At 55.8% G+C, this 19,024-nt stretch overlaps 1 protein-coding gene across 3 annotated transcripts; it reads right to left on the bottom strand.

Moving 5' to 3' along the window:
• Positions 1-1,286: 1,286 nt before the first annotated feature.
• Positions 1,287-17,236, bottom strand: TXLNA (taxilin alpha). 3 transcript variants are annotated; one of them, XM_062190861.1, is made up of 11 exons: positions 17,129-17,236; positions 16,418-16,658; positions 15,589-15,927; positions 14,159-14,250; positions 10,699-10,869; positions 9,126-9,320; positions 7,389-7,508; positions 7,076-7,150; positions 6,127-6,219; positions 5,259-5,354; positions 1,287-4,584 (listed from the first exon to the last, which is right to left on the bottom strand). In XM_062190861.1, the coding sequence occupies exons 2-11, from the start codon at positions 16,581-16,583 to the stop codon at positions 4,258-4,260; spliced, it is 1,674 nt and encodes a 557-aa protein (XP_062046845.1). In that variant the 5' UTR covers positions 16,584-16,658; positions 17,129-17,236; the 3' UTR covers positions 1,287-4,257. The 3 variants fall into 3 exon arrangements, with proteins under 3 accessions (XP_062046845.1, XP_062046848.1, XP_062046847.1); XM_062190864.1 differs by having other exon boundaries at positions 16,451-16,658; XM_062190863.1 differs by having other exon boundaries at positions 16,418-16,615; positions 17,129-17,230.
• Between the last annotated feature and the right edge of the window lie 1,788 nt (positions 17,237-19,024).

The following is a 19,024-nucleotide window of genomic DNA, read 5'->3' as shown; positions in this document are numbered from 1 at the left end:
AGCTCCTGTATCCTGGCTTCGGATTGGCACAGCTCTGGCCATTGCAGCCAATTGGAGTGAGCCAGAGGATGGAAGATCTCTCTCTCTCTCTCTCCTTCTCTGTGTAACTGACTTTCAAATAAATAAATAAAAAAAATCAGGCTGGCGCCGTGGCTTAACAGGCTAATCCTCCACCTTGCGGCGCTGGCACACCAGGTTCTAGTCCCAGTTGGGACGCAGGATTCTATCCCGGTTGCCCCTCTTCCAGGCCAGCTCTCTGCTATGGCCCGGGAAGGCAGTGGAGGATGGCCCAAGTCCTTGGGCCCTGCACCCGCATGGGAGACCAGGAGAAGCACCTGGCTCCTGGCTTCAGATCAGCACAATGCGCAGACCACAGCGGCCATTGGAGGGTGAACCAACGGCAAAAAGGAAGACCTTTTTCTCTCTCTCACTATCCACTCTGTCAAAAAAAAAAAAAAAAAAAAAAAAAAATCAAAAGAACCTGGAGGTCCCTGTAATTCTCCTAGGTGGGGGGCGGGGGGTGAGTGTCACAGGATCCTGCCCACGGTAGAGGCCCAAATAGTAATGGTAACAGCACCCGTCCATCCATCTCGACCTAAGTCCCAACTGGCCTATGCCTAGCACTGGTATTCTTGCTCCCGGAACTGGCAAGTCCCTACCTGACAACCTTCACTGTTTCTCCCTGCCACATCAATCTCCAATTCTCTGATGCATGGGTTGTGGGCTGCAGGCCCCACTGCTCCCTCCGCCTTCATTACTGAAGGAAACTTCTACTGCCCTTTGGGATATCTGGGCAGCATACCTTTCTTCTTTTTAGATTTATTTTATTTGAAAGTCCTAGTTACAGGGGGAGACACCTGCTGGTTCACTCAGTCATGACGGCCAGTGCTGGGCCAGGAGCCCCGTCCGGGTCTCCTGCATGGGTGGCCAGGGCCTCCTCTGTCTTTCTCAGGCCGTTAGCAGAGCTGGATCAGAGTGGAGCAGTCGGACATGAACCAGAGTCCACATGGGACACCGGCCCCAGCACCAGACTTTTCTAAACCTAAAAGCACCTTTCTCTTCCTTAGCCTGTGAGCAAACACCAACTCCGAGGAGCCTGTGTATGAGCATCCTGTCAGCTCTGCCGGGTCCAGCGCAGGTGCCTTTGTAGCGCCAGCATCGGAGCCCGCAGTGGCTGCGGTCTGACAGGTACAAGATGCCGGATGTGGGCACGGCCACTCTGCGGCACATCCAGACGAGTGGGTGATGACGAAGGGGCTGGCTGCATCCAGAAGCGTAGAAACAACTAAGGCAACAGACTCTTTATTTAGTGTGGCTTAAAATACATCAAAATCAAGTCCCTGGCTGTTGTGAATACCAAAAGTAGACAAAAAAAAAAAAAAAAAAAAAAAAAACAAAAAAACAAAAAAAGCTGTCAGCACAACTTCAAACAATCTAGATGGCCAGGCCATAAGGAAGAGAAGCCCCCTCCCCCAGGCAGCTGCCTGGCTGTCCCTGGGGCGGCCACCTTTGTGCGGTGCAAGATGGGAGAGCTGGAGCAGCTCTATTGGCCTCTTGGTGAGCTCTTGGTGGCCACCTGGTTGGGAGTGCGGGGAGGCAGGCGTAGGTTAAATAAGCATCTTTACAGAAGTAACATTCTCTTACAGAAAGTGCCTGAGCTAAGCCCATGGTCCAAAAACCTCATGGAAAACAAACAACAAATCAAAGTGCGGCTGACACCGCTGAGTCTAGTGTACGTGACGCACTCCGCAGGACTCACACACGAAGCTGAGTCATACACGAAGCGCTCAGCTGGACGAGGTCCGGACACAAGTTACTGCGGCGGCGCCAAGGGCTCTGGGCTCTGAGCCTCACCTGCTCTGGTCCCCTGGAGGAAAAGCTAACAACGTAAGAAACCAACACAGCTCTTGGTCCTAAAACTGAGGTCACAGGCATGGAAGCCACCGGGTGAGGAAGGCACTGCCTATCACTCAAGGATAGGCCACCTCCCTTGCCTCTGGTCCAGGCTCCAGGCCAATGTGGGCGGCACCTGGGTACCTGGGCTGACTTTGGAAAGCAGAGCAAGCAGAGCAGCTGTATAGAGACAGGTATGATTTGGTCAATGGAGAGGAAGAGAGAGGGGTCGCCATCTAGACTGGCCTGGATGCCTGCAAATGGATGGAGTGAAGCAAAGGCTCTCCCCTACCTGAGGCCTACATTCCTGAGCTGGGAAGCCCAGTGAGAGCCACCTGCCCCCTGTAGCTTCCCACCCCACCACCCTGGAATCCAATAGCCCCACCCCTGGGCTATTCGAGGTAGCTGAAGTGAGGCAAGCCAGGATGGAGGCCACCATAGGCCTCTTGGCTTTCAAGGGTGCAGGCAGCTACCTGCCTCCTTCCTGCACCCTGGCGCCTAGCCATACCTTCCATGGGCTTGGCGGTTCTTGTACCTCACTCAGTCTGGCACAGGGCCTGAGGGAAGGGGAAAGCCTCCCTGAGCAGGAGGCGGCAGAGGCCATTCCCAACGAAGGGATTCAGAAGAGACACAATCTTGGGCAACACTCACAGGAGGTGGGATTCAGCCCAGGGTGGCACATGGACTCACTGCTTGCACTGTGGCTGGAGCATTTCAAGGTGAACTAAAGATATGCCAGGGATCAGCAGCAGCAATGGCGTGCCATTCACCTGCCAGCCGGCCTCAGCCACACGTAGCTTGGGTGTACTCATGGGTCTCATGAACCCTGTTATTTGAGGGATCCAAGTTAAAGGCTGAGCGTGGACTGTGGAAGATGAAGGAATAGGACAACGAAATAGCTTCAAAGAAATACAGCAAGAAGCAAACCCCAAGCACCCTACACAGCCAGTCTGGGGCTCCCTGAGCCCAGCTGGAGACATGGCGCTGTCCCTCGAGGCCAGCAGAGCCCTCCCTCTTGAGCCAGTACTCAAATGCTCTGCACAGACTGGCCAGTGCCCGCAGAGCAGCGGCGTGCAGCACACAGCAGGCTGCACCGGGAGCCACTGTGCAGAGTTCTGCAGCTCTGTCAGCCGCTGAGTCTCAGGCCTCACCTGTCAGACAGCAGCGGCTCCCGCATGGGCAGAACAAGAATCCCAAAGAAGGCTATTTCTTGGGCACAGAGCTACCAGGGATGAGAACCAGGGAAACCACAAGGATTGCAGTTAGGTGGAGTAGGGGGCAGGAAGCAGAAACTGACCCATAAAGCAAATGAGCAGCTGGTCCTGGGGACCAGCAACACACTGCACGGGGACAACAGTGACGGGAACTGGGTGGCCTCCTGGGATTGAGGCCCGTAGGCAAGCTGGCGGCAAAGCCATCAGACGCCTCTTCTCTCTGAACAGACAACCTGATCTCACCAAACAGAAACCTCAGCACCAACATGGCCGAGGAGCCATGGGGAGGGGGAGGAGGGCAGGACACTGGAGGCCAGGCACGCAGGGACCACTGCTACAGCACCCTTCTTCCTCAGAGGATCCTCAATACAAACCGTCACGTGCAACAAAACAAAATGAAACAAACACCTTCAGAAGGAATCCTTTGGATGATCTTGTCACTCACTGTGCGGGCTGGAGAGGCACCTGTGAATGGTAAGGCTACTGAGAAGCATCACTGGCCTGATCCTGGCACTACCAGAGGGCGGGGGAATCGGCGCCCAAGGGGCTCCCGACCAGCGAGCGCATCATCCCACCAGAAACACTCCTGCCCCTGCTCGGAGGCAGGAGAGCAGCTCAATCACTAGCTCCCAGTGCCTGCCAAGGCTACGCCTGGGCATCTGCTCTCCAAGTCAAGAGAAGCAATGGAGCCTCCGGGGGAGGCTAGGAGAGCCCGGCTACCCAAGAGAAGTGCAGTCAAGGCTGGGTGTGTATCACTTGTCAGGAGCTCTGAAGGGCCGGGAGGGGTCTCAGCCTCAAAGCAGGCAGGGAAAGCTCAAGGAACTTGTCCTGCAGGTCACTGCGATGGCAGTGCAGACGACACCTCCTCCGTAAGACTTCAGCTCGCAAGGGAGCCGCTGGCTTCATCTGTCCATCGTCACCCTTGATGCAAGCCCACAGTAGACTTACAGACACAAATGTGTGAGGCCTTGCATGTGTGCCATATGCATGTAAAACTGACCCACAAAATCCAAGACTGTAGAGGGTCAGGTGCCAGCCAGGTCAGAACATCCTGGCCTCGGCACCGGACTGTTTAGCATGGGAGCCTGGGCTGGGCCAGGCCTGGCTGGGCTGCCTGCTCCCTTCCTGGCACACCCCAGCACCAAGCTCTCTAGGCAGTGGCAGAGGTGGGCTCCTGGGGCCCTGTCTGGCCTGATGCTTCTGTGCTGGGTGCACCTGTGCAGCAGGAAGCGTCTGTGGCCTTTGGAGAGTTGGGTACTTGAGCCCCGGGCCCCTCGACACCCTGCTCCTTGGAGGTGGTGGCGGGCTCTGGCCTCCGCTCAGCACCACTGTCGAAGACGGGGCCCTGGCCACCAGCACTCAGGTCCTGCACCCTCTTGTTCAGGTCATTGCGCTCTGTCTGCAGTGCCCGGCACAGCTTCTCCAGCCGCTGGATTTTCACCTGCAGGCCTTCTAGCTCTTTGTCCCGGAGTGTTTTCTAGGGGGAAAAAACGGGATCTTCAGTGCCATCCTGTCAGTCTCCTCATCAGCACCACCTGGTAGCAGACACTTCCACAAGGCTGGGAGCAGACCAGAGTCTATAAAGTTAGCCCCTTCTAATATCAGAGCTAGTTTATGTCACAACTGGGCTGTCAACTGGCAGCAGTGAGGTGCAGAGAAGGGACCCGGCTTGGAGAGCAGACAATGTATTCCAGATGGCCTTGGCAAAGTACCTAGCTTTTCAGCCTATCTCATCTGTAAAACAGGACTGCTAACACCAACCTCAGGTCTCAAGAGAGTGCTCAATGAACTGGCCTATGTACAACACTTAGTGAGGTCTGGCTTGCAGCTGCTGCTCCAGTGTCATTTCCTGTCCCCGCACTGCCAGCCACGAAATCTCAAATTATCTGGGCTGCCTCGCATGCAAAGTGTGCCTCTTGCTGCTCCCTGCCTGCTGCCGTTGCCCTCTGCCTCTCCATCCCTGTTTTCCACTTGTTCCCTTTGCTTCCACTGCACAGCCGCGTGGGGAGTGCGCTGGCACTGCTTTTACTTGGATAGTGTGTCTGAGTCCCGGCTCTACTTCACTCCAGGCACATTGCCGACAGGCAAAGAAAGGCCCGATACATGGTAGCTGTGCACCCAGACCCCCGCCTCTGACTGCACAGGACGCACCTCCTCAGCCATCTCCAGCAGGGCCTTGTTGCTGCTCTCCCACCGGGAACGGTACATGGTGGTCTCTCTTTCCAGCTTCTTGATCTTCTTTGTCATCTGGGTTATGAGACAGATGGGAGGAAATGGTGAGAGCTGGGCTGCTGGCACAACCACTTCTCAGAGGCAAGGAACAACCCCAAAGTGCAAGGCATTCCAGGGCCCAGTTACAATGCCTTCTGGGCCTCCTTGTCACCTGGAAGCCTCTAATGTCCACTATCAATAACAAGAAATGACCAGACCTGGGGCTGGCACTGTGGCATTCAGCCACTGCCTGAGATGCCTGCATCCCAGATGGGCACTGGTTTGAGTCCTGGCTGCTCTGCTTGCGATACAGTTCCATTAATGCGCCTGGGAAAGCAGCGGAAGATGGCCCAAGTGTCTGAAACCCTACCATCCACTTGGGAGATGTGGATGAAGTTCTTGCTCCTGGCTTAGCCTGGCCCAGTCCTGGCTGAGCCCTGGCTATTACAGCCACTTGGGAAGCAAAACAGCAGAGGGAAGATCTCGCTCCAACTCTGCCTTTCAAATAAAATAAGTCGTAAAAAACAAAAACAAAAAAATCAAAGAACCCAATCTGCTCCATCTCAGTCACGTCTTCAAGAAAAAGAACAAATGACGAGACTGCCAGGCAAAGGCGGAGCCGGGAGGGTGCGCACAGAGGGAAGGCTGTGATGGCGCCCAATGGCCCATCTTTACTATCAATCTCAGCTGCTAGGAACCGCTCCTGAGGGGGCACACCGGGTGGGGGCTTCCCCAAGGCAGGCGCAGGGTTTGATTCTGATGAAGCAGCTTGCATCCGAGGAGCCACAGCTGGCCAAGGCTTCCTTACCTTTTCCATTTCCTGTTTGAATGTGGTGAACACCTCGCTGCTTTTGGAAAGAGTGTTCTGGAACTCCTCAAACTTCTCTGTGTACAGGGCAAGCTGCGTGAGAAAGAGGCCCGCAATAAGACTGGGCTTCTCTGGAAGACACTCTGGTCAACACACTCAGACCTCCTGGAAACTACGACCCAACAATTCTACTGAGATCTATTTTCCCTTAAAACTAAACCAGACATGCCGACGCCGTGGCTTAACAGGCTAATCCTCCACCTTGCGGCGCCGGCACACCGGGTTCTAGTCCCGGTTGGGGCGCCGCATTCTATCCCGGTTGCCCCTCTTCCAGGCCAGCTCTCTGCTATGGCCCGGGAAGGCAGTGGAGGATGGCCCAAGTCCTTGGGCCCTGCACCCACATGGGAGACCAGGAGAAGCACCTGGCTCCTGGCTTCGGATCAGCACAAAACGCCGGCCACAGCGGCCATTGGAGGGTGAACCAATGGAAAAAGGAAGACCTTTCTCTCTCTCTATCCACTCTGCCTGTCAAAAAAAAAAAAAAAAAAAAAAAAAAACTAAACCAGACCTATATATCTGGAAAGACATAAGCCAAAATGCTAAGCCTGGAAAGCAGAATTTAAGGTGACATGTTTTGCTTTTCTATTTATTTTCAAACTTTTCTTCCAGAATCAAGTAAAATTTATGTGATAAGAAACAACCATTCTGTCCCCCTCTCCCCAAAATCAACCAGGCCGCCTCTGAGCATGGCAGAAAGACACCCCTGGGCTCATCCCACCACCTGGTCCCCAGCACTTAGGTGCTGGGCAGGTCCAGAGAGAACACTCAGCCAAGGTCACAGAGCAGACGGGCAGAGCCAGGCCTAGAATGAGGGTCCCATTTCATTCCCCCCAGGGAAGGACCCAGTGAGGGGTTCTTGGAAGCCCAGGGTCAGGGTGCACGGTCTCACCTGCTGCTTCAGGTGGGTCTCCTGTTGCTTCATCAGCTCGCACATCCTCTGGGACTCCACTGCCTCTTTCAGGAGCTATTTCCAAGACAGGAGCCCAGACCCTGTCAGAAGCCCCCAGGGGCTGTGTTTGGCCTTTTTAAGCCACAAGCACTGGACCCACCGAGGCTTCCTCTGAGACTGACGTCTAAGGAAGCAGTGCCTGGTCTGGCCAGGCAGCCACCTCTCCCCAGCCATACAGACTCGACTCTGAGCCAAAGCAGAACCCAGCCCACCTCCTGGCCCTCCCGCCGCAGCCCTGGGGCCCGGGCCTCACAAAGTCCTTCTCCCGCTGGTGCCGCTCCTCCGCCTCCTTCAGCATCTCCTGGGCCTGCTGGAGCTTGGCGTCCACCAGCTGCTGCTGCAGATCCTTGTGTTTGAAGACTTTGTCGATGTGCTGCAGCAAAGACGGTGGAGGGCGGGCTCCTCAGCACCCCCTTCTCTTGAGGCGCCATCCAGAGGCCAGAACAGCTGGCCCAGCCTCCCAGCTCAATCCGACATGCTGGATCCCCACATACACCACAGGCCGTGGGCTCCAACTCCCTTCACCTCATTCCTCGTCCAGAGTCCGACCAGGGTGGAAACAGTTTATGGAGGGAATTAGCTCCCGGAGAGCCACGTGGTAAATGCACTCCTACCTCTGGCCCACGGCTCATCACTCTACGTGGCTGGCAGCCCTCAGTTTTGTGCTCCCTGACTCCCTAATAAAAGTGCGAAGGTAGGACAACGATCACACCTCTCTGAACACAACATCCTGGCTCAGGGGGCAGAGACGGCCAAGCCTCTAAGCAAAGGCTGTACACCTGCAGCCCCAGGAATGGCTGTCGTGACTGCTGGAAGGGCCTGGCGCCCTGGACCAGTGTGAGGGCCGGGAAGGTGAAGGACTCCAGTGCCACTTCAGAGCTGAAACCTCACGACTTACTGGAATAAGGGATGAAGAATCTGATTTACTTTTGGATGGCAAAGAGAAGGTGCATCGAAGACAGGGCCAGGTGAAAACACGGGAGTCCCGGTCACCTGTGATCTCAGGTTCAGACACTTGGAGGGGGCAGAAAGGGGGCATCTGAATCTGTCGTGGGAGGGTTGTAAAGCAGCAGCAGCAGGCCTTGGTAGGCCCATACTGCTCCTCACAGGCAGCAGCACGTCCTTGCCTTAGGAGGCTGGGGGGAGAGAGGGCCCTCACTCTTCAAGTCACCACTCTGGTGGCCCAGGAAGCCTCTGTCTCAGTGCTGGCCGACAAGACTCAGACCGGGTTTTCAAAACAAATGTGTCACAAGCAGCCTTACCCAGAGGACGAAGCACAGGAAGGGAAGGAGTGGATTAGGGAAGTGCCCTCCCGGCCCTGCACACACATTTGCCACACGGGTCTGTGAGCCAGAGCACGTGCGCTGCCAGACCCGTGAGGGGGCAGTGTGTCTCCTTTCTCTCGAGGAACAAGTGACCCAGAACTGCTGAGTGACTGGCATCGGAGACCCAAAGATTCGAGAGCTAGCCAAGATGGCGAGATCTGCCCCTTTAAGTGGCAGGAGCGGCAGAGCAGCAGGGTATCAATCAGTGGACCCTGGAGTCCATCATGACCCCGAGTACAGGCTCTACCCTGTAATTCCAAATTCTGCAAAGTTCTGAAAACTGAAATGGGCATAAGCCAGGAGCCAAACCTGACCTGCACCACTGTCAAGCTATTTCTAGTCTAGTGAGCAACTGCAATTGTCAAGCATGGACAGTACGTGTCTGACTCGGAGGGGCTGCTCCAAGGCTCTGCTGGGAGCACGGGTACACGTCCACTCTAACACCTGGGAGCTCTCATTCCAGTTGTTGGGGTCAGGCACCGCGGACCTGGGGCTGAGTGGCTGCCAGCGAGTCTCCTCCCCACACCTCAGCCCTCAGGAGGAACGACACTGCTCTCCTCCCGAGGGAGAAGGCAGAGTGCCCTGAAGCCCGAGAGTGCGGTCCTGGCGCCTGGCACGCCCGGGAGCTCAGTCGCCCGCGCTGGCCGCTGCCAGGGCAGCCTCACCTCTTCTCGCAGCTCGTACTGCTCAATCAGCTTCTTGAGCCGCTCGGCCAGCTCCATGTTCTCTTGGCGCAGCTTGGAGTTGCGCTCGTTGTGCTGCTCCATCTGCAGCTGAATGTCGTTGAGTGTCATCTGGAAGTGTGACGTCACCTCCTTGCGCTTCTCCTCCTCTTCTCGGGCTCGCTGCACACCTTCTTCCTGGGCAGAGAAGTTGGCCCCCAGCGCAATCATCCACTGCTCCCCAGCCAGCCTTGCAGAGTGCTCCCGACTAGTCCACACGTGGACTCTGCCCATACAGCGAGGAGCCAGGCCCTAGGGTGTTGTGCAGCGGGGGCTCCAAAGGACCCCTTTTTATATCGGGCGACATCAAGTGAGAGCCCCCAGAAACGTAGGCACACAAGTAAATGCCATTTTGAAGCAATGTGGATCTCCTGAAGCTGATTCTTCCAATTTCAGATTAAGTATTTTTATTTTCTTTTTAGTGTTTACTTATTTGTTTTCATCTACTTGAAAGGTAGAGAGAGACAGACAGTGATCTTCCATCTGCTGGTTCACTCCCCAAACGTTCACACAGCCAAGGGCTGGGCCAGGCCAAAGCCCGCAGCCAAGAATTCCAAGTCTCCCACGCAGGTGGCAAAGACCTGAGGAACTGAGCCATCACTTGCTGCCTCTCAGTATACACAAGCCGGACGCTGGGTCAGTAGAGCCACAGGGACTCAAACCAGCACTCCACGATACGGAGTTATCCTAAGCAGTGACTTAACCTGCTTTGTCAGAGCACCTGTATTCTATTTTAGTGTGCTTTTATCTTACCTGTGACCCTGGAGACCAAGCTGTTAACATTCTGTCACACCCATGACTGGCAAGGCTGTGTCCCCTTATTGGAAGGCAATCTGGCAAAAATTTATTAAAATCTGCATACTCTTGGATCTAGCCATTTCACTTCTGAGATTTATCCTACATATAAATTCTGTACAACTGGTCAGGGACACACATATAAAAAGAATTCTCACTGTGGCTCTGTATGTAACAGTGAAAAATTGGAAACAACCCTAAAATACCTAAAGCAGCAGGCTGACAAAATGCAGTATATGCAAACAATGACACTGAAAAAACAATGAGGGGACGCATTCGGCGCAGCAGTCAGGACGCTGCTTGGGAGCCCTGCATCCTATCAGACCTGGGCCCGAGTCCCGGATCCACTCTCCATTCCGGCTTCCTGCTAATGTGCACCTGGGAGGCAGGGTGAAGGCCCAAACACAGGAGACCCAGCTGGAATCCTGGGCTCCTGGCTTGGCCCAGCCTTGGCTGTCGCAGGCATCTGGGAGAGTGATGGCAGCTCCCTCTTTCTCTCTGCCTCTTGAATAGATAAAAAGAATGGAGTGTGGGGGGACGCACCCCTAGTATATTCAGGCCACTGCATTTTGGGTTCTCTAACCAGCTTGGCCTTTACCTTAATATAAGTACATGTGAAACGGTCCCAGCTGTCCTAAGACAGGGCATTACTGGGAAAAGTAGGGGAAAGGCTACCAAAGACAAGCGGAAGTGGGGGAGACCGGAGTGGTCCGTGGCCTACCTTGAGTGAGCGGTTGTGCCGCTGCAGCTCCCGGCACAGGCTCTCGAGCTTGCTGCGGGCCAGGATGGCCTTGCTGTGCTCGCCCCGCAGGTGGTCCTTCTCCTGCACCAGCTGGCTCTGCTTCTTCTGCAGGAGCTTCATCTGCTTCTGGGAGTTCCGGTGCTCCTCGAGCTAGGGCAGGACGGCAGGTGAGCACCTGTGGGCGCCCTGCATGGCTCCCGGGTCTGCTGGGCACAGCTGAGCTGTACCCCTGTGCTGCCCTGTGTGGACTCCACCCTGGCTGCAGTAACAGCAGTTCAGGCCCTGCCTACTTTACAGTCACTCCTCCCTGTATCTCCAAAGGCCCCAACTCAGGGATGGAGAAATGGACACTCACTCGGACAAGCATGGTCATTCAGTCAGCAGATCCCAGCTCAAGACACTCAGACCACTGCAAGGCCCCAACTCTGGACACTCAAGCCCTAGGATGAGACCACCCACTCACCCTGCCACGTGTCCATTAACAGACCTGAAAGGAGGTATTCATTACTCCTGCAAGACAACGCCAGCACAGTTCTTTCCAGCATTCTTGGCCATTTCCGTATGGACAATCCTTGAACCCCTGGCCTCTCAATCCTGAATCTCTCCCATAACCCACCGCTCTCCCCAGCTTCACTCCCCTTCCACGATCCTAGTCAGTCCTTTACAGAATATAATGCAGCCAACATATGTAATTCAGTGGCCACATCACACTAAAAAAGTAAATAGGTGAAATTAACTTTAAAAATATATTTAATGCAATACCCAGAATATGACACTTCAACACTGAATCAAGGTAAAAAACTGGGATGTGGGGCCGGCGCTGTGGCGTAGAGGGTAAAGCCGCCACCTGCAGTGCCAGCATCCCATGTGGATGACAGCTGGAGTCCTGGCTGCTTCACTTGAGATCTAGCTCTCTGCTGTGGCCTGGGAAAGCAGTAGAAGACGGCCCAAGTCCTTGGGCCCCTGCACCTATGTGGGAGATCCGGAAGAAGCTCCTGGCTCCTGATCAGCACAGCTCTGGCTGTTGCAGCCAGCTGGGGAATGAACCAGCAGATGGAAGACCTCTCTTTCTCTCTGCCTCTGCCTCTCTGTGTAACTCTGCCTTTCAAGTAAGTAAATAAATAAATATGCCGGCGCCGCGGCTCAACAGGCTAATCCTCCGCCTAGCGGCGCCGGCACACCGGGTTCTAGTCCCGGTCGGGGTGCTGGATTCTGTCCCGGTTGCCCCCTTCCAGGCCAGCTCTCTGCTGTGGCCCGGGAGTGCAGTGGAGGATAGCCCAAGTGCTTGGGCCCTGCACCACATGGGAGACCAGAATAAGCAACTGGCTCCTGCCTTCGGATCAGCGCAGTGCGCTGGCTGCAGCCATTGGAGGGTGAACCAACGGCAAAAGGAAGACCTTTCTTTCTGTCTCTCTCTCTCACTGTCCACTCTGCCTGTCGAAAATAAAAAAATTTTTTTTTAAATTAAAAGAAAAAAAAAAAAGATTGTTTTATTTATTTGAAAAGCAGGGTGACAGAGAGAGGCAGAGACAGGTAGAAAAAGATCTTCCATCTATGAGTTCATGCCCCAAATGGCTGTGATGGTCAGGGATGCTCCAGGCCAAAGCCAGGCACTCTATTCAGCTCTCCCACATAGGTGCAAGGATCCAAGGACTTGAGCCATCTGCTGCTGCTTTCCCAGGTACATGAGCAGGGAGCTGCTTCAGAATCCTTTCTCAACCTTGGTAAAGCACTCCCTGCCAACTTGGCATCAGCACCAGAGCAATTCTGCTAGAAAAATCTCCCTTTACATCCAAGACCACCAATTTCAGGAAGTCCTCCATGCCCTGCAGCCCCGCCCCATTTCTCATGCTAGCCATACTGCTTTTTCACAGCACTGTACTGTCCTCCCCCCACACCTTCCCCACCCCAGGGAAGCCCATCTTTCCTATTTCTCTGGGAACAGGAGAAACCAGAGGAGCAGAGGCACAGGTTACCAGCACACGTCCTCGACTGCAGTCACGTGAACTGAGCCGTGCGGACACCAAGGCTGCACCCTTTCCTTGTGTGTGGGGCCTCAGTTTCCCCTGTCTACTCAGCACATTTGCCAGCTCGTGCATCAGCAACTGATCCTGATCATTCTAAAAGGCTGGTTCACCTTTCTTATAGCTCTTCATTATTTAAGCTTTATAAGAACCCATTGGGGGCTGGTGCTGTGGCAAAGTGGGTTAAAGCCCAAGCCTGCAGTATGGCATCTCATATGGGTGCTGGTTTGAGTCCTGGCTGCTCTACTTCTGATCCAGCCTGGGAAAGCAAAAGATGGCCCAAGTCCTTGGGCCCCTGCACCCACGTGCGGGACCCGGAAGAAGCTCCTGGCTAGAAGTGGGGCAGCACAGAGAACCACCTATGGTTTCTGCCATGAGACAAACATCACGGGGGAAGAGGGAGGCAGTGATGAGAACTGCCCTGTAGCACAAGGGAGGATTATCAAAGGCAGGTACTGTGGCACAGCCGATAAAGCAACCATTTGGGACACCCTGCACCCCCTAGTGGAGTGCCTGGTTCCGGTCCCTGCTCCTCCAGTTCTGATTGAGCTTCCTGCGAATGTGCATCCTAGGAGGTAGCTCAAGGGCTGGGAGACCTGGAAGGAGTTCTGCGTCCTGGCTTCAGCTTGGCCCTCCCCTGGCTGTTGTAGGAATCTGCGGGAGGGAACCAAGGAATCAAAGACCCCTCTCTCTGCTTTCCAAGTGGATGAAAAAATAAACAAACATTAAAAAAGTGATCAGAGTTGTGGCACAGCAAGTTCACTGCTTGCAATACCTGCAGCCCATACTGGAGTGTTGATCTGAGTCCCAGCTATTCTGCTTCCAATCCAGCTTCCAGCTGATGCCACTGCTGGGAGGCAGCAGGTGATGGCCCAACATGCTCCCTTGTCAGTGTCCCTAGCTTAGTTCTCCCTGTCGTCTGTGTGGGAGAACCACATGGAATTCTGGGCTCCTGGCTTCAGCCTGGCCCAGACTTGGCTGTTGCAGCCATCTGCAGAGTGAATGAACTGATCTCCCTCCTTGTCTGTTGCTCTGCCTTGCAAAAAATTAAAAAGAACGATCAAGCAGCCAGGGCTAATTTTGTTTTGTGTGATAATGGTGTTGGGCACCTCGGTACTTTGGGGAGATGCATACAGAAGTCCGCAGGGCAAGATCACATGGTATCTGGGACGTGGGCCAGGAGCTAGGGCTCTACTACCTGGGGAACTATTATTTGAGAAATTTCGTTCAAGGAACGTGCGGATTTTCTTTCACTGTGAGTCCTGAAGAGGCCAGCTGGGAACTGACTGCCCGTTTAACACTTGGAGAAAAGGTTCAGAGAAAGGTTGGACAAGAATTAAGCCCCCCACCTGCCCCTGCAGGCCCACCCCCATGCCAGGTGGCCTGCGGCTTTCCCAAGGCAAGGGGCGACTGACCAGTTCGGCATACTTCTTGCACAGAGCCGCCAGCTTCTCCTCTGGGGTGCTCAGCGTGTTCAGGGTCTGCATCAGCAGCGTGATCTCCTTTCCTGCAAAGCACAGGCAGCAGAGCCATGCACTCCACGTCCCCCCTTCCAGGGGAGCCCCTCCGGGCCTGGCTCCAGACTCTTGTGCAATAAGGCGGCCCTCCCCCATCTTTATTTACATTTTGCTGGTTCAACTGCCTGCCTGCACTGCTGTAGCAGCTTCTCCATGGGGGTGGGATCAACTCAATCCTGTTTATCACTGCGCTCCACAGAGCCAGCGCAGCACGTGTCCAACAAATGCTTACCAAAACCTCTTGGAATTCCTTCTGTGGGGGCACCACTGGTGGGAGGAAAGCTTGTCTGCCTCCCAGCAGACAAAAGCTATCCCACCTGCAAATTCAGGGCTGCTGTGTCAATGCAAAGTGGGGCCTTCCCAGAGAAGCAGGATCCAAGTCCGCTGGCCTCCGTGAGAAATCTATAGCCCTGTGTATGAGGCAGCCACACAGTGAACCTTGTAGTGAAGAGACCTTCAAAGTGTGTTCCCATGATTCTTTAAAAAAGTTCCTCTTTCAGTTAGGGTGACAAGTGCTGGGGGCGGGGGGAAGGGCGGCGAGACAGGGACTAGGACACGAGTCCAATGTCATCTAACCTAGATTCTTAAACAGATACAAATTCTGCTGTCAAACGACCGTCACTGCCACTTCCCCACCGCCTGTGCCCGAGTGGGGGGCCTTTCCTCAGGGGCTGCTGACCAGGCTCCGGGCCGCTCAGCCCGCAGAGGCCCTAAGACACCAGCACAGAGATGCCAATCACTGGCACACAGGCCAAATCCGGCTCATGCATGGGTTTTGTTTGGTTTCTACTACTGAAATCTACAGATTTCACCTGACTCTTGATTTCTGGCTTTTCTTAACAGAAAATAAAATTCCAGCTGCACCCAGTCTGAGGTTCAACATGCTCTCAACTGACAAGCGGGCAGCAGGCACAGTGGAGGGCACACAAGGAACGAGGCCGCAGTCCACCCTGGGCAGAAAGCAGGCCCTCCCTCGGTCCTCATGCGGCGCCCTGGCTTACACAGACGTTTGCGTTTGCAACTTTGGCCTAGCCCAATCCTCTCCTTGTAGAGAACTGGAAACTACTGCCCTGGGCGGGGAAAGGACATGCCCAAGGTCACACAGCAGGGAGGAAGCGGTGTGGGCAGGTAGAGAGCCCACCCAAACCTCCCCACTTTGTTGATGAGGGGTCAGGCTCCATTTCACTTGCTCCCAACCTGAACAACTCCGGGCTGTGGCCGGAATACCCTGGGCTTTGAATAAACCAAGGAGACTCCCTGCTGCACAGCCCAATAGCGTCAGATGCAAACCCCCTCCCGACAGCCCCCCGCAGCTGCCCTCTGCTCACCCAGACCCTTGGCCTTCTTCTTTTCCTGTGGCCTCCGGTGGTCTCGGTCTCCGACCTCATCGCTCGTCCGGATCTCTTCCGTGCCCGGCTCTGCCTTGGAGGTCTCCTTCTCGCCATTGACTACTGGGGTGCCCGGCTCCGGCTCCCCATTCCTTGCCACATAGGCGCGAGACTTCTCTGCATCTTCAGGTTCAGGGGGCTCACCCTGGACCCCATCCTCACCCGGGGCCCCCTGGTTGTTGTCCACACAGTATGTACTGAGTATGTCTTCCAACTGGCGGCTCAGCTCCTCGGAGACATCACAGAGCGCCCCAGGCTGAGCAGTTTTGGCTTGAGCCCCTAGGGCAGGAGAGGATGAGAGGCAGTGCCAGACAGCATGGTTAGACCACCACCTGGGATCGTGAGCCCAGCCAGACTCACTGGTTCAGGTTTAAGGTTGCCGCAGCTTACTTATTTCTCGCAACCTCCCGAATAGTTTGTTCAACCATAAAATAAGTACGTACGGCACCTGGGACTGCCATGTCGCAGGAGGCAGGCAGCTCAATGTTTTGTCCATTCCCCTCCCTCTAAAAGCCCCCACTTGCTATTCAAGCAATTCCAGAAATGCCTGGACAACGAACCAAGGGCAGTGGCCCACACTGGTGACCGAGGCCCTTCGGGTGGAACCCGGCGTCACTGGCCGAGGCCTCAGGTGCCGGCCACCTGCGAGAAGCCTGCTAGGGCCTCCCCTCCCCAGAGCCCGGGATGCTCCACATCCCCGCTTCCTCCTCCCTGGGCCGGGCCGCGAACTCCTCCCCCAGGCGGCTGGAAACGCAGAGCTGGCACACACCCTCCGGCCTCCCGGGAGCCTGGCTGCTGGCACCTTCGGCTTCTCGGGCGGGGGCCGGCCGGCCGGGCCGCCCCTGGGCTCCCTCCGCTCCTGCTTCCGGCTGTCCCGGGCTGCTTTTGGGGTTGGGCTGTTTGGCAGCCCCGTTCTTTTTGTCTTGATTCTTCATTGTGCGCTGCCACCTCAGGTCGGGAGCGGATCCTTGAGAAACACAGTTGCTATGTTCCACAGAATTCTCCGCAGCCTGGATCAGAAATCACAGCCCCGGGCGCACCTTCAGCGGAGGGGGCCGACGGCTCTCCCGCCGTCGGGCCGGTCAGGGGGCCTGGCGCACCCCGGCGCGTTTCCGGGGCGCTGCTCCCGGAGCGGCTGAGGAGAGCGGCCTCCTGTTCCCCCCAAGCCACTTCCCGGCCCCACACGGCCCCTCACGGCAGGCCCGGCGCGGGATTGGCTCCCGGCCGCAGACTGACGTGGCGGGACGCTCGACTCCGACCCCTCCCCCCGCGCCCAGGTCCCACGTGGGCTCCCGCGCCCGCGCGCACGCAGCCACCCACGCCCCGCGCGCCCTCCCGTCGCGCGCATGCGCAAAGCGTCACCCCGACTCCCCCCACCCCCGCCGCCGCCCACGCGCAGAAATCGGAGCAATTTCCCCACTGGCCGAAAGTGTCCAGGTCTACAGGCCCTCACCGTCCGTCGTCCCGCCCTTGGGCTCACCTCACGGGCGACGTGCGACCGCGTCCCCAGCGCTGGCCTCGCACCGGAAACCCTGGGTAACCGCTGCCGGCAGAGCCGCCTGTCCGAGCCACAGCCAATTAGTAGCCGGCGCTGGCGCGGAGCTTGCCGGGAGCGGGGAGCGAAGGCGGCCTCCGAGGCGGGTGCTTCGGGAGGGCGGGGGCAGGAGCGGACTACACGTCCCACCATGCATCGGGCGACACAACTCCCAGGATGCTCTGGTCCTCAGAGCCGCGGACTCCGGGGGGTGGGCAGCCGGTGGTGCTGAGCAAACTTCCAGGTCAACCTCGCCGGTGTCGCGCGGAAGCCCCGTGCGGCCCAGCCTCCCTGCGCCCGCGCGCCTCGGTCCACACTCCGTCAGTCCGGGGACTCCGGAGAGGCCTGGGCTGGGAGGCAGGTCTGTGTTCCAGGTCCGACTTCATCGCTAGGGGCGACGCGACTGGACGTTCTTTTGTCTCCCTGCCTCGGTTTCCTGATTCTAACGCAGGCTTTCAGTGACCGTAGCGGCTCTCTGAGCACCCCCGTGTGCTCTCCTGGTCTCTTAAAAGCCCTGGCCTCCTAGCTGCTGGAGATAAGTGCTGTTTGTCATTCCCATTTAACGGAAGAGGGCTGTAAGGCTCGCGTCAGACGCTCGCCCACGGTCACAGATGCTGGGTTCGAGCGGTGGTTCAGAACCTGACTACTCCGCTACCCTGCCTGTTACTCAGAAGAAATAATCACCATTGCAGGCGTTCTCCAAGAGCCCGGGGGACTTGTGAAGGTAGTTATCCCCCCCGCCCCCCATCAGCTTGGCAGTCCCGCAGGAAGGGGCAGAGGGGTCCCTGCAGGGGTGTTTGACCTCAGGCCCATTCCTGAAACTTCTTCGTCCCATTTTGTACAGAGTCCTTGTGGTACTAGGGCTAAAACTGAAAAGACCAGATTTTTCTCCAAAGGTGAGATCACAAAATTTTTTTTTTTTTAAAGATTTATTTATTTATTTGAAAGGCAGAGTTACACACAGAGAGGAGAGGCAGAGAGAGAGAGGCCTTCCATCTGCTGGTTCACTCCCCAATTGCCCGCAACGGCCAGAGCTGTGCCCATCCGAAGCCAGGAGCCAGGTGCCAGGAGTTTCTTCCAGGTCTCCCACCGGGTGCAGAGGCCCAAGCACTTGGGCCATCCTCCACTGCCTTCTCAGGCCACAGCAGAGAGCTGGCCTGGAAGAGGAGCAGCTAGGAGGTCTTGAACCGGCACCCATGTGGGATGTTGGCACTGCAGGCACCAGCCCCAAGGCCACAATTCTTTATCACCACTGCTTATAGACGTTGGAATAAAACCCAGTAATCTTTGCACCTGGAATCTGAAGAGCCTGTGTGGTTTGGCTTTTGCCTCTTCCATCCAATCTTGGGTTTTTTGCTCCAACTCTACTTTCAGGATTTGCAGGGTTTCTCAGGTTTTTGCAGATGCTTGCTATTTTTCTTCCAAAGTGCACTTATGGCAAAAATAAATAAAAAACAAACTTGAGAGCCATCTCAAAGAGCACATCAAAACCTTCCCAGTGCTCTGCACACTGTTCCAGCTCCCTAGGGTTAACCCGAGTCCTGAACTTACTGTTTGCTGCCAAGCCAGTGAACTTTGCAATGACCGTTGGATAAATGCTCTAGTCCCCAAGCCTAACATCAGGCTGGGGATACAGGATGTAGTAAATTGTAGATTTACCAGGCAACACTGAAGGCATTGTCGCCTAATAGCATGACAGAACTGAGGCTCAGACAGTGGAACGTGGCCTGAGTGCTTGGGCCTCTGCACCTGAAGTGGATTAAATAAGAAGTTAGTTTAGGATTGAGCTGGAAGTCAGAAGCCCTCATGTGTAATCCTATGCTGTCAGTCAAATGCCCTCTT

The sequence above is a fragment of the Lepus europaeus genome, chromosome 5, assembly GCF_033115175.1.
Source record: "Lepus europaeus isolate LE1 chromosome 5, mLepTim1.pri, whole genome shotgun sequence".
NCBI classification, from domain to species: Eukaryota; Metazoa; Chordata; class Mammalia; order Lagomorpha; family Leporidae; genus Lepus; species Lepus europaeus.
The sequence above is the reverse complement of the archived record's forward strand: the minus strand, read 5'-3'. Positions and strand labels throughout refer to the sequence as shown.